This window comes from Psammomys obesus, unplaced genomic scaffold (assembly GCF_907164565.1).
Source record: "Psammomys obesus unplaced genomic scaffold, mPsaObe1.curated_primary_1811, whole genome shotgun sequence".
Classification (NCBI taxonomy): domain Eukaryota; kingdom Metazoa; phylum Chordata; class Mammalia; order Rodentia; family Muridae; genus Psammomys; species Psammomys obesus.
In genome coordinates this window covers 2,311,809-2,336,727 of record NW_026590062.1, presented here as the reverse complement: position 1 = coordinate 2,336,727, position 24,919 = coordinate 2,311,809, and the positions used below count along the sequence as shown (strand labels likewise).

The window sequence follows — 24,919 nt, the reverse complement described above, 5'->3', positions numbered from 1 at the left end:
GGCCTAGGTCCTGCCCTCTAGGCAGACACCGCATAGGAACTTAAAATTCACTAGGAAGCTGAGAACAGCACCCGGGCTCCAGCACACGCATCATCCACAGGTGGCGATTTCTGCCTGTTTGTTTGTGGTGTCGGGGTGAAAACCAGGACTTGATACATGACGTGCACACTCCCAGTCACTGAGCTCTCCTGCTCCTAGACTCACAACCTGGGACATTTTTCGAAAACCGTCTCATCATTATCTTTGCACACCTGTGGCGTCTGTGAGCACTCGAAGGGACATTGCATTCTTTATCCCCCTCAAAATCTAACTTTCAATATTGACACAAGTGCCAGTAGGCCATGGCAGTTCATGCCTTAGGGAGGTCGAGACAGGAGGATCTACACAAGTTCAAGGCCAACCTATATATAGTGAAATGGATATAGTCTCACACCCCACTGCACACAAACACATACACACACACACACACACACACACACACACACACACACACACACACAAGTTGCTGTTTTCTGAACCAAGACAAATTGGAATCTAAAGGCTTTTTTTTTTTTTTTACCATTATTATTATTCTCATTATTATTATTTGTCTCACTGCGGCCTCTGGGTGGCGACTGTGTGCATAAATACCTGTATGCATCTTAAACCTGGGCACTGTCCCAGGGGTGAGTATTTTCCTGTCTGTTCCTGACACAGAGGTGGACAACTTCCCCATGGCACCCAGGAGCTGAACCTTTAGGGCTTCCCCCACTGTTGTCCTTGGCAGCACTTTCTTTATGCTACAGTTAGTTCAAGGCCAGCTTGGCCAACTTAGTGAAACCCCGTCTTAAAACAAAACAAGAGGAAACGAGGTCTGGGGACGTAGCTGAGTAGGTGAGTGCTTGCTGAGGCGGACAAGGCCCTGGGCGCAGTTCCCAGGACTGAAAACACTGCTCTAGACACACCAGTGAATGCAGTCCCCGTGTGGAACAGGACGATCTGGAACACTTGGTAAAGGCCGGAATAACAGAGGTTGTCGCCACGAAGCCATAGAGCTTGTACCTTGGGTCTACTGTCTGCAGTTGTATTTTATAGACATGATTAGAGTCTGTTGGTGTTTTTAAAATTTTATTTTTAATTACGTCTCCATACATGTGTCTGTGTAGGGGTATGTGAAGTGAGTGTAGGTGCCCATACAGTCCAGAAGGGGGCATTGGAGCCCCTGGAGGTGAAGTTATAAGCAGTTTTGAGCCACCTAACAACTGTGCCGGGGAAACAAACTGGAATCCTCTGGGAGAGCAGCAGGTGCTTCTAACCACTGAGCCATCTCCCCAGCCCTCATGGGATATTTCAAATACATTTGCAGTGCTGGCTTTTGCTGCGCATGGTTGGGGCTGTCTGCAGCGTGGATTGTGGGTGACCCTCTCTGGAGAAACCCCCCCACTCTGAAGGTGCCATGCCCAGCCTGAAACGAGTCCGGTCTAGCCCTGTAAATTCCGGCAAAAGGCCCCCCCTGTGGCATTTTCCATTCTGTATTTTTAAATCCCTCAAGTTGTTCAACCAAACCCAGAAATCTAGGATCTAAGCTCTGCAGAAATAACAGCGCTCCCGTTCCACCTCCCTCCGTATGTCTAACTGACTCGCCTAGAAGACCTCTAAGTCCAAAGAAAGCATTTTCCCAAGTATTTAAAGCAGGCAGCTGGCTTCTCATAAGACAGCCAAACCATTCCTGGGCTTACAGGTGATGTTCTTGTGATAGGGGTCTCAATCACCCTCCCTGAATGCTGGTGGCTGGTGGAGACACAGTGGGGGTGGGGGGAGAGCAGGGGTGGGGGAAACAGTGGGGGTGGGGAGAGACAGTGGGGGTGGGGGAGACAGTGTGGATGGGGGGAGACAGTGGGGGTGGGGGAGACAGTGGGAATGGTGGGGAGACAGTGGGGGTGGGGGAGACAGTGGGGGTGGGGAGAGACAGTGGGAGTGGGGGGAGACAGTGGGGGTGGGGGAGACAGTGGGGGTGGGGGAGACAGTGGGGATGGGGGAGACAGTGGGGATGGGGGAGACAGTGGGGTGGGGGGAGACAGTGGGGTGATGGGTAGGCATTGAGGATGGGGAGGGACAGTGGGGTAGGGAGGCATTGAGAGTGGGGAGACAAGGGGTAGGGGCCGGGAGACAGCAGTCTCCTCAGGGCTGACACTGTGGGAAGAGGTCTGTAAGCAAGAGTTTTGTGCAGATGGGTGTGGATCCAAGAGGACTTGTGTCTGGAGCCTTCAGCACTTAAATCTGACCATGGCAACCCACGGTCACCCCCCTCCCCCTGTAATCTGAAGAAGAGACTGATCCCTCCCTCTCTCTCTCTCTCTCTCTTCCACACACACACACACACACACACACACAGCGTTGCATGGGCCGTAGTCACTAGTGGTAGCCAGCAGCTGCAAAGGACCACAGAGGGTGTGGACGTTCCAGTCCCCCAGCCCCATGGGAAGAGGAATGTTTCCCCTCCTGTGCAGCGAGCCTGGAAACCTGTACACAGGAGCAGCAAGTACATTTGTGCACGCACGCACACGAGGTCACACGCACATGCACACACACATGCGCACACAAGCAGCACTGTCACACACACATGCGCACACATATGCTCACACACATGCGCATACACTCATACCTATACTGCCCATACATACTCATACACACATACACACTCATACACACATGCTCTCACACATGCACACTCACACTCTCTTACACACACAAGCACACACTCTCACACACAGACACACAAAATCACACAGCAGTTTTGCACCTTTCTCCCAGTCCGTGCTGTGCATGCATCTTTGATCTGTGTGCTTGCCGGGGGTTCTGAGCTCAGCTCGAGCAGGAGAGAAGTTGTTGGGTGAACCATGTGGAAAAGTCGAGCCTCGGGTGTCTCCAGGCTTGGCTGCATCTGGACTCTCCAGGGGAACCACCCCATTGCGTCTCTTGGGCTGGGCTAGCCTGGCCTGTGGGGGCCCTGACTTCACTTGCTTGTGCTACCAGAAGGAAGAAGGCCTCAGCATCCTCAGTGTTTGGCTCCTGTTAGGGGGGGGGGGGGCGCAGGCTGGTCTCCCAGCTGGGAATAAGGTCAGGTTGACACAGACACAGGGACGTTTCGGAGATGGACAGATGTCTCTCCAGGTCTGTAGAGGTGGGTGGAGACGGGGTGGCTGCCTGGGCTTGAGTTCAGGTCCTGCCACTTACTGTGTGTGTGGCTGTGCTCTCCGCTTTCAACCAGGTAGGATGGGAATGGCTGCTACAGCGGTGAGATGAGCAGGACGGGATCGGAGTAAGCGTTCTTCCTCATCGTGTGCACACCGCCCCTAGCCCATCAGTTGTGTCCCACAGATCTGCTAGTGGACAGAACCACCCCAACCCCATGTTTTGTGGTTGAGAAAGACCAAAGCTCAAAGACTGAGAAATCCGCTCATAGGCAAAGGGCTCAAGGGAAACGGCTATTTGCACACTGGACATAGGGTTTTGTGTACTGATACGGGTTCTCAATGGGACTGGTTGCTCTTGGCGGCAGGGCATGTGCTTAGGTAATTGTAGGTTACCAACAGACAGAGGGCAGAGGGTGAGAAAGCAGCTTAGGTGACTCAGCCTTTGAGACCTGGTCAAAGCTGACCGTAGGAAGACCCCTCCCTACAGAGCATCTTTCCTATTAAAGGTTTGCAGACCAGCTTAACGCAAGCCCTGGTTGGGGGTGGCAGGTCCCGCTGTCCTTTGAGTCACCCACCACCCATGGTGATTGTCCTTTCCATCCCACTGTCCCTTTGCCTCATTCCTGTGTTGCCCGGAGGGGTAGTCACCACCTGTCTCCCCGGGGAAAGCAGGGCCAGTTGATGGTTCCCTGTGTGTCCCAGGCCTATGCTGAGCTGGGAGAAAGCATCCCCAGGTGTCTGCCCAAAGGGGCTGAGGAGCAGCCCACTCCTGCAGCAGGGTCCAGAGCTGCCACGGGACAGTGCTGGGCATTGAAGTGGGCTCAGACCCAGGCTGCCTCAAGCACAAGTGCAGTGTGAATGTGTCAAGTATGAAAGTGTGAATGTGTGGGAGTAGCCAGCTAGGGCTGGGCTGGGCTGGTGGGGCAAGGAGGGAAGATGTTAGAGAAGCGACATCCTCCCTTTCTTCTGCTCCTGTTCTTGGACAGCTGGAGCAGAGCGAGGCCAAGTGTGAGGACGCATTGAAGACCCAGAAGGTGTTGACTGCGGACCTGGAGAACATGCACAGTGAGCTGGAGGACATGACCCGGAGCAAGAGCCTGGTACTGTCCCCACAGCTCCGGAACCACGGACACAGCCTTTATGGAACTACGATGCTTAGGGTGGCTCTATGGGGCACCCCCTCGAGAGCCCACTGAGTCACCCAGGGTACAGGTGGTAGATGTACTAGATGAATAGGGAAACTTACTATAAACCTACTGAATGCTCAGCTTCCTGAGAAGCAAAGGGCATTTATTATGGGCCTACTGGGTGCTTCACACACACACACACACACCAACAGTGAGATACCATTCATAAAGGCAAAAGAGAAAATGTGTTGTGGACCTACTATGTGCCCAGTAGCATGACCTTGCTCCTGCACTGATCACGTTGTGCTCACAGCTGTTAGGGGGTTCTCGAAGCCCTACTGTGTTCTGACAGCCATGGGGACTCTGCATCTGACGTCAGACCATTGCATGCCATCTTCTCTAAGAGGAAAGGTATGTCTCTCACAGGCTCACGTCAACTCCCTGCAATCAGAAGACCTGACTGTGTGATCACCACTGACAGGGGGGAGACGAGCCATGTCGTAGACCTCTCGTGTTGGTGACAATGTCTGGAGCCTGGCTCAAATCTGGACTTGACATACACAAGTCTACAGTTTGCATAGAGACGGAGAGGGTCTGGCTCAGCTCGTGCGGGATCCTTTTGTTCTGTCTCCTGTTCTAGGTTAAGGGGGATACAACCAGGAACATGTACACATGGTGATACACACCATGACCAGAAGCAACTTGGGAGCTAAAGGGTTTAGTTTATCTTATACATATCACACTTCACCAATGAGGGGAGTCGGGGCAAGGACTTTGGGACTCTGGGAGTCCAGGCAGGAATCTGGAGGCAGGAACTGAGGCAAAGGCCACGGAGGAGTGCTGCTGACTGGCTTGCTCTTCACTGCTCGCTCCCTCTGCTTTCTTGCACACCCCAGAGCCACTCATGGAGCACCACCCACTATGGGCGGGGGCCTCTCACACTAATCACAAATCTCCATCAGGCTTGCCCACAGGCTAATCTATGAGGCATTTTCTCAACTGAGGTACTCTCTTCTCAAATGAACCTAGGTTGTGTCCAGCTAATAAAAAGGCTAAGCAGGAAATACCTACATGTGTACGAGCACACCACCCACAGTATACGCCTACGTGTGTGTGTGTGTGTGTGTGTGTGTGTGTGTGTGTGTGTGTAGTCATAGAACGCACATGCAAAAGAAAAACCCCTCAATCAAATCCATCTACCCACCTGATAGACGGTTACCGGGCACCTGTTGGATGCCATGCCTGGTACTCAGTCCTGAGGGTATGCTGTGTGCAGGCAGAACCTATTCCTGGGGACAGTGTAGGCTGGTACTTAACATCCCTGTGCTGTGGACCTTTAAATGTGTGTGCATGGATTCCGAGTGGCGCACACACCCTGCCCGCTGAGCTGCCCTCCGCCTCCCTGCAGGTAGACGAACAGCTGTACAGGCTGCAGTTTGAGAGGGCGGACCTCCTGAAACGCATCGACGAGGACCAGGATGACCTGAATGGCCTCATGCAGAAGCACAAGGACCTCATTGCCCAGGTCAGGACCCTATCCCAAGCTTCTGAAATTCGGTAGACTTGACAGTCCAGAGGTAGGTAGGAGCCGTTGGTTCCACGTGGCCCTGGGGAAAGATGGTGCATCCTCTGGAGGGCAGCTTCACCAGGAAAACATCATCCCACCCATACAGCCACCTCCCTATCCACACCCCCACCCACCATGTAATCTGCTCATCAATCCATCCGTTCGGCTGTGTCTTAGTCACCATTCCATTGCTGTGAAGAGACACCATGGCAACTTATAACAGAAAACACTGTTTTAAAGATTTTGCTTATTTGTTTTATGTACGAGTGCTCTATCTATATGTGTGCCTACATGCCAGGAGAGGTCACTAGATCTCAGTATAGGTTGTTGTGAGCCACTATGTGGTTGCTGGGAATTGAACCCAAGACCTCTGGAAGAGCAGACAGTACTCTTAGCTGCTGAGCCTTCTCTCCAGCCCCTAAAGGAAAACATTTAACTGGGGGCTGGCTGGCAGTTTCAAAGGCTTAGTCCGTTATTATGGTAGGGAGCATGGTTGGAATACATGGACCTAGAGCAGTAGCTGAGAGTTCCAAGTTGCATCCTGTATCCTAATCTGCAAGAGAGACAGGCAAACAGAGAGAAAGAGACAGAGAGATTCTAATTCTTCTCAAGTATGGCCACTCTCTGATGACTAACAAATATGTGAGCCTTACGGGGGACATGTGCCCATCCACCCACCCATCCATCCATTCTCTGCTCACTATGTCCATCAGTCTAGCCACCACGCATATACCCAGCCATCCAGTCTATCTGTCTATCTGTTGCTCACTGAGGACTTGCTCTGTATTGGGTACCGTGAACAGTGCCGAGGACGCTTTGGTAAGCAAAGGGACATCTCAATTTTCTTTTGTGTTCCTGGCTTTGTGAGCTGAGCAGATGTTGTCCCAGAACTACCAGAACTACCAGGAGCAGCATGTGGGGAGGAGTCTGACTAGTGAACTGAACTGAGAGTCCAGGAAGGGGTTAAAATTATGGATCACTTCCCTGGGGAGGAGATCTGAGTGAGGATCAGGAGCTAATGAGTTTGCAGTGGAACCATAAGATCTGGTAACAGGTGCGGGTCAGGGAAGGTGGGGTATGCACAGGGTTCATGGAGCCCTGCAGAGGCTGAGAGGAGATAGAGGAGGGAAGGAAGGGAAAGCCAGGAGAGGAGGACATACCAGGCTCCTGGAGGGCTTTGTTTGATGGGTGGTAGGAAGCACTGCCAAGCCTGTGGGAGCCGAGAGCAGAGATCTCTGGCACGCCATCCCACCCTGACAACTCCACTATGGCAGAGATGCCCTCTGCCTTGTCCTACCAGAGTCTGAAACTGAGACATGGGGGTGGACTCTCAACTCCACAATGTCAGACAAAGCCAGGGGAGAGCGAGGGGTGTGATAAGACACAGTGGCTGGGAAGAAGAAAAGCTTCGGCTGAAATGGGGGGCGGGCCAGGGCTCCCAGCAGGTTTCTGGCCGTATTGCTGGGGCAAAGAGCTCAGTCCAGGAGCATGGACCCTCTTCCTCATGCTCATGCCCAGGGGTGATCCAGGAAGCATGTTCTCTTTTCTCCAAGGGCCAGGATCAGGGTATGTCTGTTAGACAAGGAGATGTAACCCAGGGGAGGAACGGAATCACCAGGGTTACAGCCACCACAGTAAAGAGCCTGTGCCTGTGTCTGAGCTGTGGGTAATTTTTGTCCTATGTGGAAAATGCTCTGTCCAGTTACAAGCAAAGAAGACACATGGACTGTGACAAGTAAGCAAAGCCACACTTGTGGTGGAGCGGGAGCCAAGAGGCCTCCACACCCTCAGGAACTCCCGTTCCTCAGAGCCTGCCAAGCTTAGTTGTTACCTCCACGTCCTAAAGAGGTCTTGATTCCCATCTGTCTTCGATCTGGGGAGTCGCCAATGCAGGGGGCCAAGCAGACACTCAGCCCATTGTTAGATGGGGACATCATGGAGCAGTGAGTATCTAGCTCGCTGGGGCTGGTGTCCAGGCATAGGCTCCCAGTCCCCTGACACACTGCTTCTCTTCCTAAGTTAGATTTGTTATAGCCCTGGCCTGACAGAAACAGCTAAAGGGAGGGATTTCCCTGGCTCATGATTTCAGGTGTTTGGGTGCCTGGTTGCTTGGCCCCAGGTGCTTGGAAAAAATATTAGTGTAGCAGGAGTGTGTGGCTCATGGCTGAGAGGAGGCATCAGAGCTCCCCCAGGAAGGAGCCTGCCCAAGGCACACCCCAAGGGACCCAGGCCCTCCACCTAAGCTGCACCTTCCACAGTTCTACCAACTGTGTGTCCAAATTTGAGGTCCACACATGAAAACCATCCTTGAAGGCAGAGAACTGACTGATACTTTCCAAACGCCCACTGGTAGCAAGCAGATCCCACCCACCCCACCTCCGCCCAGCCTATGGGAGACACTTCACGTTCACACCATCATGCCGCCCCTGGAGTGCTGTCCCTGGCACCATGGGTGGCACAGTTTGTTCTGGGTTCTCCAGCATGTACCATAAAGGGCTCAACAACCGGCTAAGTCCTCAAGCTGATGCTATGGAGTGACTAAGCAGAGATGGGAATACGGGAAACTGTGACTCAGCAAATAGAGGTGACGGGGTATTGGGAAGTGTAACTCAGCAAAAAGGGATAATAAGATACTAGGAGGTGTGACAGCAAATAGAGATGATGGGGTATTGGGAAGTTAAGAGTCAGCAAGCTGAGATGGGATATTGGGAAGGGGGAAGGCGCAATGTTTAAGAACCAGTCACTGTCACAGAAGTCCTGGTAGAGAGACCTGGGTCAGAAAAGAAGCGGTTCTCAGAAGGGTCTGGGTCTCTTCATCTTGTTTTCTGCCTCACCAGTCTGCTACTGACATCGGGCAAATTCAGGAGCTGCAGTTGCAGCTGGAAGAAGCCAAGAAAGAGAAGCAGAAGCTGAGGGAGCAGGTATGCGCTCAGAGCCGCCATGCTGTGGGGGAGGGTAGGTTCTCCCTGGGCCCTCAGGATCACCCAATCGTTTACTCAACTTCAGCCATGTGCCCAGTGATTCCAGAGAGTCCCAGCGGACATAAAGACAGATCGGCACACTAACGTCACAGTTGCTTGTTCCCGCCCCACGTACAGGTGGCCCGTGTACCATTCAGAGCAGGCTTCTCCCTGATCCTCTCTCTCCCTCTGAGAAGTCACTCCCAAAGAAGAGAGGATGTCTGTGAGTCAGGGCCTTTGGAGCTCTTCCGTTGGAGCCCTGGTCTCTCTAAACCTTAGTGCCTAGTGGGCCGTTTTTATCCAGACACTTCTCAAAGCCTCACTAGAGCTGATGTGTGGGCCCATCAGAGTGGTGAGGTCTCATCACACACATGGGCGCAGAGTCCTGACAAGCCAGCCAGGAATGGAAGTAACCGTAGGTGCTGGCTAGCTGCTGGTCTCATGATGAAAATGGAGAAATGGATGCTCAAGCTGGAAATGACCTGTCCAGGCTCACTTTAAGCAAGTCGTGAGCGTGGGCTCCCAGCCTCCCTTGCTGTGTCTTCAGATGCAGGAGTTTCTCCCTAGCCAGCTTGACCCTTTATCGTAGCAGGAAAAGGGGGAGAAAACCATGAACGAACCAACAGCCCCAGATGTGCCACCCGGGGCAGGGCTAGTGTGAGGGTTGGCGGTGCTGGCCTGTGTGGATGGCCACCATGCAGCGTTGAGCAGAGAATGGGGGCCCGCAGTGGGGCTTGGGGCCAATGGTGCCAGTAGACCCGTCCACGAATCCCAGCTGCAGGTGGCCCAGCTTCGCATCCAGCACCTGGAGCAGTCCACGGTGGACCGCGCCATCGTCAGCAGGCAGGAGGCTGTCATCTGTGACCTGGAGAACAAGACAGAGTTCCAGAAGGTGCAGATGAAAAGATTTGAGGTACCTAGGGCACACCACCATCTTCTAACCACCATCTTCGGTCCATCCTCCTCTTCCAGCTCCTCTCCTAGCTCCTCTCTCTCCTGACTCCTCTCTTCCCCCCTTCCCTTTCCCTCTCCCTCCTCCTCTTCATCCCTAGGCTCCACTGGTTTGTGGCTCCCATTCTTCCCACCTCTGTCTATCCACTCATCCCCTCGCACACTTCAAACTCTTTGTGGGCAGTTTCTTTCACACAGTCTCTGCAGCTCCATGTTGGTGTGTACAGGACAGACATATGAGACAAACCCCCACCATGCAGAGTTGGGCCTTCCAGGGTGGACAGCTCAGCTGGCTTCCAGGATGAGGCCTGCGGTATCAGAAAAACCCCGGCAGCTTGGGTGGGGTTTGGTGAGGACCTTGACACCAGTCTTGAGCTGGTAATTCCAGTGTGTGTTCACTTCTTCAGTGCTGTGGATCGAGGGCACAGGACATTTACAGAGGTCGCCTCCATTGTTGAAATCCTCTTTGACACCAGTCTGCCTGACATTTGGAACCGCTGGGTGGGGTAGGGAGTAAGGACTAGCCTCACCTTTAGAGTGAAAACATGGCTGCCAGAAGCAAGCTGAGTGTCAGAGGCAGGAAGTGATTGACACGTCCCCTGCCCCTCCCCTCAGGGTCTGGGTTCTAATTTCTCTGCAGCCCCCACTCCTTCATTATAGTGTATTTGGGTGTGAAAGGCTATGCCACTCACTCTGAAATGCTCCCAACCCCAGGGACATGCAGTCTCTAATGCAGCTACTGTGGATAAACAGGAGAAAGCCTTGTTGACCTTAACTTCCATAGGTTTTCCAAGCAGCTCAAGGGACTCAGGCAGGGGCCCTCTAGGGCACTGGAATCCAGAACACTGTTGACATGGCTGCCTATGTCATGCCTGTCATGCCGGCTCTATGGGACTATTTGGTTCTAGCATAGACAACTGATAACAGGAAAGGAAAACCCTGATAACAGAACCCAAAAGACCCGAGCCCCATGTTCACCATTATCTAAATGTAGCAGAGCCTGTGTCCCCACTGCCAAGGGCTGGGGTCTCTGGGGACACTGTGACAATTCCTGTATCTCCCCATTTCCCCTGACAGTCTCCAAAATGGACCCTAACAGGACAGCTTCCCTTTGGGTGATGGTGTCTGACCCTGGGTCTGTCTCCTCCATCCGAGGCTCCCAGAACACTCAGCAGGGCTTGAAATAGTCACGGCCCTTGCCTGTGTCAACACTCTGATGTTGACCCGCTGGGATCCCATGGATCGATGAGCTCCGGGCTTGCTGGCTGCCTAATGAAGCCGAATAGCCCTGGGGCTTCTCTCAAATTCAAGGTGCCTAGCATCCTTTGTCTCCATCCCTCCATCATGCCTGATAGGTTTCTGTTCAAAGGACAGGCAGGGCACCAGGGGCTGAGAGGAGGCATCTCATACAAGGCCCCCATTCATAAACCCAGAAGCCAACAATTCGGTTTCACTGGATTGCTCTCTCTCTTTCTCTCTCTCTCTCTCTCTTTCTCTCTCTCTCATCCCTCCATGTCCTAGACCTTGGGAGGGAAGGGGGCAAAGGATTATCAGGCTTCAGACTCTGACTATGATAACCACTTAGCTTAGCTTGTTAGATCCCCGCAGTGCCCTGGGGCACAGACACAAGAGCCCCTACCTCATCACCTACCCTGGGCTGTATGTCAGAAAGAGGCAGAGGCAGGATTTGAACCCAGAGCCCCTCAGAGGCAGATTCTCCATGTGTCTGTTTCATAGTGTCTTGGAATAGTTCACATTTTCAAACTGAATTAGTATGGGGGGGGAGCAGAAATCCCATTTTTTTCATTTTTCTTATATTTTTGAGATGATAATATAATTACACCATTCTCCTTTCCCTTTCCTCTCCCCACACTGTTCTGTGTATCGCTCCCTCTCTTTCAAATTCTCTGCCTCTGTTTTCATTGATTGCTTTTATAACCGTATATGTATGTACATACATATTCCTAAATATAGCCTGCTAGCTCTGTGTAATATTACTTTTGTGTATGTTCTCAGGACTGACCATATGATACTGGCTAACCAGCCAGTGTGCCCTTCACTGAGGAAGACTAAGAAACTACCGTTCTTACCTGGGCCGCTTGGCACAAACATGCAGAGGCCCGGTGAGACCTTCCTTTGGGCGCCTGTTCTCTCCAAGTGAGACCAACCATGTTCTCCGTCCCTCTCAGGTCCTGGTAATCCGCCTTCGGGACAGCCTGATTAAGATGGGTGAGGAGCTGTCCCAGGCAGCCAAGTCGGAGGCCCAGCAGCGGGAAAACAGCCAGTATTACCAGCGGCGCCTGGAGGAGCTGAAGGTGGAGTTGCAGGAGGTGGTGCAGCGGGAGGAGGAGGCCAGCCGGCACTGCATGGAGCTGGTGAGGCCCGGCCCTGGTGGGCTCTTGTGCAACTGAGCATTTGCAATGGAGTGGAAACTTTCCTTCGGTGGCTAGGAATGCCCTCCTGATGGGCCTTTTGAGGTGTGTTACCAAAGAGAGGGAAACAAGGTGATGGTCTGAGAGACAACACTGCCATTGGCTGCAAACTTTTAAGGTGTATCCAAAGCTGACAATGGCCTTCTCTGCTGCTGGAAGTATCCAGACTCAGACCGGTGTTCTCTGCTGAGGACAGAGAGGCCTCAGGCAACAAGGAGACTAACAGCAATGTACGTAATGTGCGTCTTTCCTGGAGTCTCAGCACAGAACGCTCACAGCAACAATAGTGTGTAGAGTGGGAGACTGAGGCTTCAGTGGCCACTTGTGGTAAATGTGGATTCATTTCTGAGCTCGGAGCAGAGGCAACAAACGTGGCAGGTAAAAGAGGGATCTAGAAAAGCCTGGGTGTGCCCGTTCTGAGTGACATGCTTCCCATGTTGTTGCAAAGATGGGGAAACTGAGGCACTGGGCTATCTAACATGCCAAACTGAGGCTTAGAGAAGGGCGCCTGGGTCTGTAGCTCTAGCCCATGCTATGAGACGCTGGGTCTCTTCATCCGTGACATGGACCAAGAACATCTTTTAAATTTGTTTTGCATCTTGTGGGAATTTTCTCCCATCTTTTTGATGTGTTATTCTAAGAATAGTCTCCTGCAGGGAATCACAGGTCACACGACAGCGTCAGTCTTGAGGACAGGCACGCTGAAATGTTTGACAACGGGGGCGGGGCACCAGGCGCCCCTTTTGCGCACTGTCATTCAACCGTCGAGCAGGCGAACCTGTACCGTTGCCTGGTGCTGTCCCTAAGGTCCCCAGAGCGAGGTCCTTTCCCCGCCTACCTGTCCCTTCTGTCTCTGTCCTCCACTGCAAATGAGTTCCCCAAGCAACCATCCTCCACAGCCAGGGTCGGGCTGTCAGCTCCACCCTTGACAGGCCAGCTGCCTTTGCGGTGACAGGCGAGGTCCCCAGGCAAGCGCAGCTCCCTGGCTGGAGTTTCCTCCCCTCCCGAGGGAGAGAAAGGCTTTCCTCCAGTTGACAAGCAGGGTTCATTAGCAGCCTGCTTCCTATGTCACAGCCTGTCTGTGTCAGCTCTGGCCAGGAGGAGAACCGTCCCCGCCCCCACCTGCCCTGATGTCTTTGTCAGCATGCTGGACATGCAGGCACACTGGCCTGTCAAACGGTGGGTTTGCTTCCTCTGTGCTCTCTCCCCCTCCCGTATCCTCCCTTTTCTTCTCTTCCGTGCTCCCTTCCGTGCCTCCGTTCCTAGGGTAATGCACAGCTCTTTAGAGACCCTCAAATGCTGGAAAGATCAGATAGATGTCGCTGTCGTAAAAGCCCTGGGCAGTTTGGAACTTCTCAGGGCAACCTCGAGGTATATGTCCGCTGTGGACATCATAACGGGTGACTGAAAACTGGGTGTGGCTAAAGCCACAGACACACATTCTCAAATGTTGTGGAGATCAGAGTCTGAAACTGAGCGTGCCAGGCCACGCTCACTCAGAAGACCCCCACTCTACCCCACTCCCCACCACTGGGCCTTCCCTGCATCCTGGTGGCTGCGGGTCCTAGCCAATGGCAGCAAGCAGCAAAGCTCTAGTCTGTGCCTCCATCTCCACTCATCTTTTTGCCTGAGGGTTCATGCCTCAAATGTCACATTCACAGTCCTGGGTGGACATGCGTCAGGGAAGGTCATCCCAGGAGCCTACATCCCTGCTCAGCATCCATGGCAAAGGCATCTGACATGTTCCATGGTCTCTCAGGGCTTCTGAGGTGGGTGAGGTGGGTGAGCAAGGCTGACGGGGACAGGTTAACTCGGCAGTCTGTGCTGGTTACTTCCATCTCTGAGATTCTGACTGACAACAGAGACAGCTTGGTTGGGGGTTGAGAGGGTTTATCTTAGCTCAAGTTTCCAGGGCTCTCAGCCCTTGTGGCTGGCAAGGCTCAGAGTAGGAGCCATCCAGCCTGTGACAGCAGAGGCTAGCGACATCATCTATTTGGAGGGCACACATCGGGGATGGGAAGAACACCCCTGCGTCAAGGAGGGATTTGGCCTTCAAAGGTTGCCCTCAGTGACCTTAGGAGTTCAAAACATGAGCCTGCAAGGGACACTTCCAATTCAAATCTCCACACACAGTCTCTTGCTAAGGAGCTGCCCCGAGAGTACCTGTACATTCTGGGCTCTGAGGACTCTGTGGCAGGAGGAAAGGGGTCTGGGGAAATGTGCTCACGGCCACAGTGAGGAGGAGGAGGGAGTCTCACGGTCCCCACTGTATGGAAGTACATGATGAGGACACTGGGGAAAGAAAGTGCTCTTCGTCATTTGAAGAGACATGGTTGCTGAGGCTGCTCACCCCGCTTCGGCATCCTGGCACACCCCCATCCCCAGGCTTCTCAGAGACTCCATTCCACCTGTTCCAGTCAAGGTCCCTGGTTAGGACCAGCCTATTTCCCCTTGCATCTTCTCCTGCCGTTCTGGGCAGAAGTCACAGTTTTGGTTCATTCGCTCACATTAGATGTGTCTCCAGAGGGCCTACTGTGTGTCAAGCACCGTGGTGTCCTTGACCAGCCCACATATGGGACATACAGAACTCTTCCAGCTTGGGTTCTGGCCTTTCTAAGACATGGTGTAGTGGCAGGAAGTTAGGTCATTGGGGGTATGTCCTTGAAGAGGATATTGGGGTCTCACCCCTCCCTGCTTTTCTCTTTGCTGTTTGGCACCTGTAAGTTGAGTAGACACCTCGACCATGTTCTCTTCATGATGTTCCAAAGCATCAGAGCAAGAGGCCACAGACCGCTACCTCTGAAACAACAAGCCCAAAGCAACCTTTCCTTCCTGTTATTTGTTTGCCTCAGGTGTCTTTTCACCGCAGCTGGCTATCACTGCTGTATTTTACATAGATGTGGTTTCTCCTATAGTGAGAGCCCAGAACACTCACAGGCGAAACTCCCAAGTCCCAGTTTGCACTAAGTCTCCCTCCCAGGCGCACCATCACTACCACAGATCCACTGTTCTGAACAGTGTTCATCTCTGCACCCACCATTTTTAGAATTGAAGTTGGAAGGAAGAAATGTGATTTCCCAACTCAATAATTCAGTCATTCATTTGTCCATCTACTTATCTATCCATCCATCCAGCCAGCCAGCCAGACATCTACCCATCCACCCATCTAACCACTCATCCATCCATCTATCCATCCACCTACTCATACATCCACCTATACATCCACCTACTCATTATCCATTTATCCATCTATAAATCTACCTACTCATCCATACATCCATTCATCCATCTACTCATTCATTCATCCATCCATCTACCCATCCGCCTACTCATCCATTTAGACACTCACCCACCCCATCCATCCACCCACCCATCCACCGATTCTCTCAGTGAATGTTGAGTTTAAGTGTTGACTATCAGCTCCACCAGGCTGGGAATGTAAAGGGGCAGAAGTGGTGGCTGGCCCAGGACAGTGGCATCTGGAATGGCAGATCTGGGGATGTTGACCTTGTGTGTCAACAGCCAAAGTCTTCCTTGAGATAGCTCTGTCCTTTCAGTCCAGCCCTACTGAAAAATGACTCTATTGTAGGAGACCAAGAAGGATCCTAGGCCCCTGGGACCTGTGAGCCGCCACAAGGATGTTGATGGATCGTCCGTCTGCATTCCTTTCCGCCTATCCCCAGCCAGCTCCATTTGTCACAGCTGGTGTTGGTTTAAAGGGCTGTGAGCTGTTGCATGTGGGTGATTGATCCCCCAGCCGGCTCACCGGCACGTCCAGATCAGCATCCATTACCCACCAATGGAACTTCTCTGCCTGCAAAATAAGAAAAATGAGCTCTGCCCATTAATTTTAGTGCATGTACTATTCCTGGCAACTCCAGGTGCCATTGTGAAAAAAAAAAAAGAATATTCTGGTTCTAAATCATTCAAGTTCCTTTGTCATCAGGGTACAAGACAGCTCGTCTCTGGATTTATATTCTGTTATTTTTTTCAGTTGTCACAGGGCCTAGGAGAACCACGTTGGTCCCTGGACTGGGTATCTGGGGAAGCTGGGGTGCAGATGGTGTTGGGGAGCCTACCCACCACCTGCTTCCATCCTAATATCCCTTCGGTAGAAGCTATGCCTCTTGGGGCTGCACACAGGTCTCCCGGATCTGAGCAGACTTGCAGGGTGCTCAGCTATTTTCTGCTTCTGCACCTGTGCTCCTATACATCGCAGGACGCACCTGTTCTTTATCGGCACCTGCTCGCTCATCTTGGCAAGCAGACAGATTGGGGTCTCACTTGCTTCCTGTCGCCACAGTGGGAGAAAACCTGGGTTAGTCACCGCAGGAGTGGACTCTTAAAGGAGCAGGTTTGGCAGCAGCCAGATGTCTCAGTGGGTAGAGGTGCTTGGCTTGAATTTGATTCCACGGTGTTGGAAAGGAAGAGATCATGCAGCATTCAGTAAAGAGCCGGAGCATGACTGCTGTGTTTCCCAGGCCATGCCCAGGACCCTTGAGAAAGAGACCAGCTACGGGCTGCAAGCCTGGCTACTCAGCCTTCTGCCTTTCTCATGTGTCGCATCCCAACAAACAACAAATTGCCCCCCTTTCCCCACTCTCCCCGCTCTGCCACTCATGAAACTTCTCCGACTTGCGTGGGGATCTAACTATGTATTGATCCTATTGGGCTTTTATAAGTTAGCGAAAACTGGATGTCCTGAAATGAGAAAGATCCATTATGTCCCAGCTAAGAGGACAGGAAGTCTGAAATCAAAGTGCTGGCAGCTCCACCCCCAGCCCTGTAGGCTCCTGGAGGGATGATGTGTTCTTCTTGTTCATGGTCTAATGGCTCCGGGTGACCCTGGGCAGGTGGCTGCACCAGCTGGCCTCTGCCTCTGTCCTCATATGGCTTTCTCTTCTCTATTGTCCCCATGTGCCCTTCTTCCAAGACCATGTTCACTGGTTTTAGGGCCACAGCATTGTGATCACTCATGCCGCCATGACCGTTTGGCTCATGGTTTCAGGGGGTCCATCATGGTGGGGCGGGGTGACAAAGAGCTCAATTCATGTCATGGTGGGCCAGGAAGCAGAGGGCAAAGTGGGAGCACTCTGGGAGGATGTAAATTCTGAGGACCTACATCCCCCAGCTTCACCTCACACCCCGAGTTTTCAGAAATAGTGCCACCAAGGGCTTCCAAAATTGCATTTTATATCTCAGCTATTATGGGATTCTGACCCAGGATCATCATTTTCAGCAAAGCCCATGTTTCCAAAAAGTCACATTTTGAGCTCCAAATGGATATTAATGAGGGGGGCACCTAACCAGAAATAGCAGACCCGAGGGATACCTCAGCTGGTACCGCATAACCCGCTCCTGCCTGTGGAACACAGAGTAAAGCTGCTTCCCAACCCAATGACTGCGAAGATGAGAGGGACGAGTATATAGAAGTGCCAAGTAATAGCACACAGCAGATGCTCATTGGTCGACTTTGGTTTCTTTCTCCTTCCCCCTCAGACTTTGAATCTTCCCTTCCCTCTGACACAAGCTGCTACCTCCTGCCCTACTCTGCTTCCTACCCCGTGAGGGTTGTGTCAGTCCAAGCTGGACCAAGGGCTTTGCATCTAGCTGGCATCCTTTTTTTTTTTTTTTTTTTACTAGTAAAGGAACCAGGAGCCATCCAGGTAAGGCAATGTCTCCTAAGTCCTAGTAAGTGACAGAGTAAGAATTTGAACCCAGGCCTGAGCCTCTTAAGTACTGTTTTCTGACTTAAATATCTTAGACCCACAGTGTTTACTCATTGAAGTCCATATTCAAATAATTGCAAAAATGACAACTTTCCATTGCATAACGCAGGGTTTCCCAACTATGACGACTTTAACTCTCAGGGGTGGAGTGCCGTGTGGTTCACTGAAACACACTTAGTGGCACCTTTGTCCTCTATCCACTAGGAACAAGTAGCACCCCTGCTCCAGCTCTTTACCATAAAAATGTCTCCAGACATTACTGAATGTCCCAGAGAGGCAGATTCACTCTCTGCAGATGGTCTGATCAAATCCTCAGTGTTGTCATTAGGCGGGCATCTGTGGAATGCCCCGTTCTATACATGATTCAGTTGAGGCTCAGGGAGCCAGAGTGATGGAACACAGGTCATCAGGCATCTGGAGACAGGGCACATGAGAAGAGAGAGTTGAGAATGAGAAAAGGGAGAAACCTAAGTCCCCGTGCAGAGGAAAAGGACAGAGGTGTCCAGCAGAAGCCCTGCTAACCTTCCTGAGACCCAGAGACAACCTCACGGTAGATTCCAATTCCAGGGGGAATTGAGAGCCTTGCTGTAGACTGTGTACTTTTAATAATGTTTAAATAAAACATGGGAGCATGGGTGTGATCTCCTCCCCACGTCTGGCTTGTCAGCGCCCTGGCGGGCTCATAAATAGTTAATGGACAGCCACTTACAGCTCTCCTTCTGTTAAACCAGCATCAATTTTATATGCCCATGAATTATGGATCTGCCATTGCTTTGGGGTCCATTTTCCACCTTCAGATGGGAAAAATGAAAAGAAATCCAGGTCTTAAGGAAATGAGGGGCCTGGCCCCACCTCTGTCTCCATCTATTTTCTTTAAGGAAAAAACAAAACAAAACTTGGCTCTAGTAGCTACCAGGCCCTGGGACAGAAACTGGAGAGCGCCGTGGGTGCTTAGCTGGCTCTTCATGGAGGCATCTCCTGGCTTCCAGTGGCTGCTGGTTCCCATGGTGTAAATTTTCCCACCTGAAGCTGAGTACACAGCATCACTGCACATTGGGGACCCAGGCTCACAGGACACCATCTTATGTCATTCCCCCAACAGAGAAAACAAACACAAACTCCAGGAGCGTGGCTCACAGAAAAGCACTAATAAAATCATGGGGAAATGTGAGATTCATCTTTGTTTTCAATATAATTATTTCATGGTCAATTCCTATCGTTTAATTTTTACTAATAGCTGTGTTTGATACCTCGTTTGCAAAACTGCTGACAGTTTAATAACGAGCCCCTGCCAGCTCTGTGCTGTCTGAGAGTCTCCCTGAAGCGGGATCACATGGGTGGGGCTCCAGTGATCTGGTTGGGAGTTTCTTGAGGAGTGGGTGGAGAGAGGGTTGGAGTCGGAAGGCTGTGAAAGAAAATCTCACGGCAAGTATGCCGCTCCAGAAGACGAGCCCTGAGGCTGTGGACTCAGTGTAATCAGGGTTGGGAGGTGGCTCAGGGGGTAAAGTGCTCGCCACGCAGGCACAAGGAGCGCAGTTCCATCCCTGGCCCCCCCAAGGAACAGAAATCTGGGCGTGGGGGTGCATTCCTGAGGTTCCCACACTGTGGAGACAGGAATCTCTGGAGATTGCTGGTTAGCCAGCCTAGCCTGATTGACACAGGCTTTAAGTCCCAGTGAGCGGAGAGCTTCTGGAGAGCCATACCCAAAACTGACTTCAGGCACACCACACACATGCACACACACACACACACACACACACACACACACACACACACACACATGCAGAATCGTATACATGCATGCAGACATACACACCCATACATGCACACATATACACACAGAGAATCATATACATACATGCAGACATACACACAGGCACATACACATACACATATACATATAGGCACTCACATACACACAGAATCATATACATACATGAAGATATGTACATACACATATACATAAACATACACACACAGAGAATCATATATGTATGCAGGTACACACATACACACATGCATATTCGATCATACACATGCAAACATACACTTACACACGATCGTACACATACATACACATGCACAGCCATACAAACAGAACACTGAAGCAGGTGGTGCAGGCCGCTCCTTCAGCTCCGTGCTGTGATTCCTAGAGACCCCTTTCTCTGCTCTCTCCTATGCTCTCAGGCTGCCCACGTCTAAGAAGACCTCTGAGCAGCCCAAAGCCAGACCCTGCTTGGTGTTGGAGTTTGTCTTTGTTTCTCTCTGTCGTTTTCGTACTCAGTGAGCCATGTGTCCAGTGTTCAGGCTGGCACAGCCTCTCCACGGCTTGCCCCAGGCATCCACCCAGCTCAGGGTTAAGGGCTTATTTTTACAGAGATCTGAGCATTCTCTGCTTGCAAATGTGAACTCGCGCTCGTAAAGATGAGTTATTTGGACTGGGAAGTGAAGTATTTAAAAAGTCATTCCATATGGAGGGCGTTTGGGGCCACAGGCCGGGTGTAAATAATGTCCTTTATGGACCCCAGCAGGGAGGTAGTTTCCTAATTACTGCCTGTTATCATCATCTCCGAGTAATCCAAATGGCCCGACTCGTGTAAGGCTCAGCACTCACAGACTGCTGTGTACTCTCAGAGCCTCCTTCATGCTCAGGGCCAGCCTCGGGGGTTCCCACCCCGTCCCTCCAGTCGCCATGGTCTCTGATAGTCTCCCTGCGCCCCACCAACACTCCAGTACCAAAGCAACCTGGTCTAAAAAGGGGGTAAGGACCTGGGTTTCCCAGACTCCAGAGTGCTTCTGTGATAGGGTTCTTCCACACCGTCTTTAATCCCAGACGCTGAACGTACTCGTCGCAATTCAGAAGGTGTTGGCATCTAATGAAATGAGTTTCTCTGCGTCTGCCTCTGAGATGAGGCATCCTGATAGTAAAAATCTATTACTGAAAGCCTACCTAGGAATAATTGGGTCCATTACTCCCCGGCTTGTGGCTTTGTTTCTGCAATTGGAAAGTGACTCTCTGGTAATTAATCAGAATTTACAGTTGCTAATACCAATTACAGACAGTGTGTGTAGTCTCGGGATGGTGTATACAGAGGAGCAGATAGCTGTCGTGTCCCCTGAGACCTCATCAACTGCACTTTCGTCACTTTGCTGGGAAGTAGAGTCATTTAGCTCCACAATGTTAATTACTTAAAAAAAGGGAAGGGGGCGGGGGCACCGACTCGATACTGCAGGTGTGCATTAAGCTATTCAGATCAGTCCAAGGCAGATTGCTTAGCTCCCTCACATCAGGGGAACCCAGCAGGCTGGTGCCTAGGATAACAGCGTCATCACTGTTCCAGCTGCACGTTCAGAAAACGGTGGCCCCAGGGGCATCCAGGGTCTTATACGTCAGACTCTTCCTGCTTTGACTTCCTCCTTATCGAGCTTATGCTGTGAGGGGCAGGGATGCCGTTTGTGGTGGTCTGAAGGGGGTGTTGGTCTTAATGAAAAGAGGGAAAGGAACCTCAGAACTTGAGGCAGCAGAATGGGCTGTACGGGAAGAATTCCTGGTTTCAAATGGGGGTGTGGTTAGAGTAGGAGGAGGCTAGTGAATTTCTCAAGGCTTATTGCTTTGTTGATGATGATGATGCAACCTATAAACTCTGGCTGGGCTATGCAAAAGGGAAGTCACTGGGTCACCTGCCAGAGATGCCCAAGGGCTTCAAGACCGTATGATGGCTACAGGCTCAGTCCAGACTTCTAGGCTCAGCTTGTGCCAGCTCACTGGGGCTCACTGCTCATAGCTCTGCTCAGGTCTTTTTAATGACATCACCGTAGCTTCCTGGTTAGTCACCGTGGAATATTTACACCCCAGGAACTGGCACACACTCTAACCAGGGCTCCAGTTTTAAACACTCCTGGCCAGATCCTTCTCCACACCCTCTGCATTGATGGTCATTTTGCAGCAGGCTTTCCATCTCAGTAACCACAGAGCTAAGCTGAGAATGACCACTACTCCATTGACTATACAATAGATGACACTTCCTGCTCCTGCTCAACTGGCCAAGCAAAATCCCCCAAATTTGGACAGAGTCTTGTTGATTTTGGTCACTGGCTTGAGTTCATTCGATGGCTATTCCTAAGACACTCTGGTGCCTGAAGGCTGTGATCTTTGATTGGACAGGTCTAGGATATGTCTCCTACTTGAATCTCCTGTTTTCTACCTTTCTGATGTTTCTGGGGCTGGAACACATGATGGGAAGAGCTGCTCAAAGAGGAGAGGAAGAGGGAGGCCTGCATCTCCCTTCTCACTCTTCAATGGAACAGATCACCCTTATGTGGCTTTTCCTGGAGAGACACAATTGCATGTGTGAAAAACCAAGAAAAATGATTCCACGAAGGCCCAGCGGTGGGTTTATCAGTGCCATCTGTGTAAGATGAGATTACTTGAAGGAGGACAAGTAACCACGTTTTCTTTAGAAACAGAAAAACTCACATTCATTCACTCAGTCTTTGGTGTTATTTTATGTGTAAATAATAAGACATAACCACTAATAATACCATCTTTATTACCATGAGTAACTGACCATCATGAAAATCATCACCCCACCACCATCACCATCGTTATTACCATTATAATTACCATTGGCAACACCACTATCACCATTATCATCACCAACACCACTATAACCATTACCATCATCATCACCATCATCACTACCATCACCATCATCACTATCATCACCACCACCACTATCGTCACCATTATCACCACCATAATCCCCACTAGCACCATCACTACCATTAGCACCATTACCACCCCACTGCCATCATCATCACCACCATCATCATTACCATCATCAATATCATCATCATCATCACCACTACTATCATCACCACCATCACCATTATAATCTCCATTAGCATCATCACCACCACCGCAAGAGTGAGATCAAAATTGGAGAGTCTCCCCAGAGTTTCCCTAAGATGGCTCCTTGGCAACAGGCATCAGCCCAGACTAGAGTTGGCTCCTTCCCATCTTTCTCAGACTCTACACTATACAACAGCAGCTTCCCTGAATATCCTTCTCCAGCCTCCCCTTGGCTGAGCTCCAGGTGAGTGACTCAGAGCCTGCCACTTTGATCATCACAATGAGCACGTCCATTTCCCTAATGGCACTCTCGTCTTCCCCCTCTGGAAGTTTTCAAATGGAAAGAGAAAGTGGAAACCAGCTGATCTGCCCTTGTTCACACGATCTGCAGCTGTCCATGCTGACACCCCCAGCTGAGAGCAGTCTCACTTCCTATTTACTTGTGATGGGGGTGATGCGTTTTTCTGTGCCTTAGAGACCATCATCCTTCTGGAGAGATGTCTACAGGCAGACTCTTCCGGGGAATCCTCCAAGCTCTCAGTTTTTGCTAGATAATTACATGGATGAGAAGAAAAGGAGTCTGTTGTCCCCTCAGACCAAGGGGAAAATATACAAGGCTTTCACCTCTGCCTGCTTCCCCTGGTGGGAACAAGACGCTCTGGCCTGATGGTCAGAGAACAGTTCTTCCACCGCAGTGCAGAGGCAGCAGCGGCCATGAGAGAATGGAGGCATTGGACTCCAGTACCAAAAGCGTCTCTACAAAGGCTCTGTGGCTAGATTGGCCACTGGCATTTACATCCTCCTGAGCCTCAGAGCTGAGTTGTAATCCTCACTATAGCTCTTGCACGCTGTCACCCACCTGGTGTTGCTTAGCTTCTCAGAGCCTTTAATAAACCACAGCCACCAACAACACCGCCCTTGTTCTCATGATCAACCAATACCACCATGAAAATCATCATTCCTCCACCACCACCACCACCATAGTCCGCATTAACAGCATCACTGCCATCATCACCGTTCTCTCTACCACTACTATCATCATCACCACCACCACTACTGTCATGACCATCACCATCATCACCATCACCACCATCATTACTACCATCATCACCATTGCCATCATCACCATCATCACCACTGCCATCACCACAACTATCATGATCACCATCATCACCACCACCACGACCACCACTGTCATCACCACCACCATCACCACCATCATCATCACCACCATCACCATTGTCATCACCATCGCCTTCATCGCCATCATCACCACCACTGCCGTTACCACCATCATCACTACCACTGTTATCATCACTACCACTGTTATCATCACCACCATCACCACCAGCATTATCATCACCACCATCATCACCACCATCACCACAATCATCATCACCACCACCATTATCATCACCGCCACTATCATCACTATCACCACCACCATCACCATCAACTGTAAGATGTTACCTCTCATGTAAGGTGTGTTATGAAGTGTGAGGAGACAATGCCTTGCACCCATGAAGCAGTGAGTGAACACTCTGGTCTGCCCCACTCCCAGCCTGGGTCAGCACACTGATCTTTCTGTAGGTCTCTTGAATGTCCAGAGGTGCTGATTTTTCTCAAGGATGGCCTCTCAATTTTTCAGTTCCCCTCGTGTAAGCAGAGGCCTGGCTTTGCTTCAGCTAGGGCTGAGGAGCCTGGGCCCTTGTTACTTGCTGACTTCTGACACATTTGCATATGCAAAACCAGAGTTGCTCTTGGAAAGAGTGGGTGTGGCTCCTTTCTGTTGTTGACTCTGGATTGGTCGTTATTGTTTCCATAGCATCCTATTGTTTTACAGCTCTGGCTAACACAGACTCTCAGTCCCTCTGCTACCCTAGGGTGACAACCATCTTAAAACAAGTCCCTCAGTGGCTCTTGGTGACTCCTCATAGCTGGGAGGAGACCAAGGCTGGGGGAGTTGAAGGGCAGTCTTCTCCATACAGCCCCTAAGTGCACAGTTGCAGTCCGTTTGGTTCTGAGCTTGGTTCTGAGCCTGCCTCTGTTTTACACATCTATCTGGTTTTTGTTTTGTTTTCACACTGTCTATTTCCTGTTACCAGGCATCACTCTTCCCAGTGTG

At 51.2% G+C, this 24,919-nt stretch overlaps 1 protein-coding gene across 1 annotated transcript in view; it reads left to right on the top strand.

Moving 5' to 3' along the window:
• Myo18b (myosin XVIIIB) overlaps window positions 1–24,919 on the top strand; it is a gene marked incomplete at its 5' end in the record, with an annotated part of 188,809 nt that overhangs the window by 112,652 nt on the left and 51,238 nt on the right. The window contains 5 exons of the mRNA XM_055605947.1: window positions 4,163–4,276; window positions 5,712–5,828; window positions 8,708–8,791; window positions 9,606–9,743; window positions 11,971–12,156. Of these exons, the coding sequence (XP_055461922.1) occupies window positions 4,163–4,276; window positions 5,712–5,828; window positions 8,708–8,791; window positions 9,606–9,743; window positions 11,971–12,156 (639 nt within the window). The remainder of the gene's footprint in view (window positions 1–4,162; window positions 4,277–5,711; window positions 5,829–8,707; window positions 8,792–9,605; window positions 9,744–11,970; window positions 12,157–24,919) is intronic.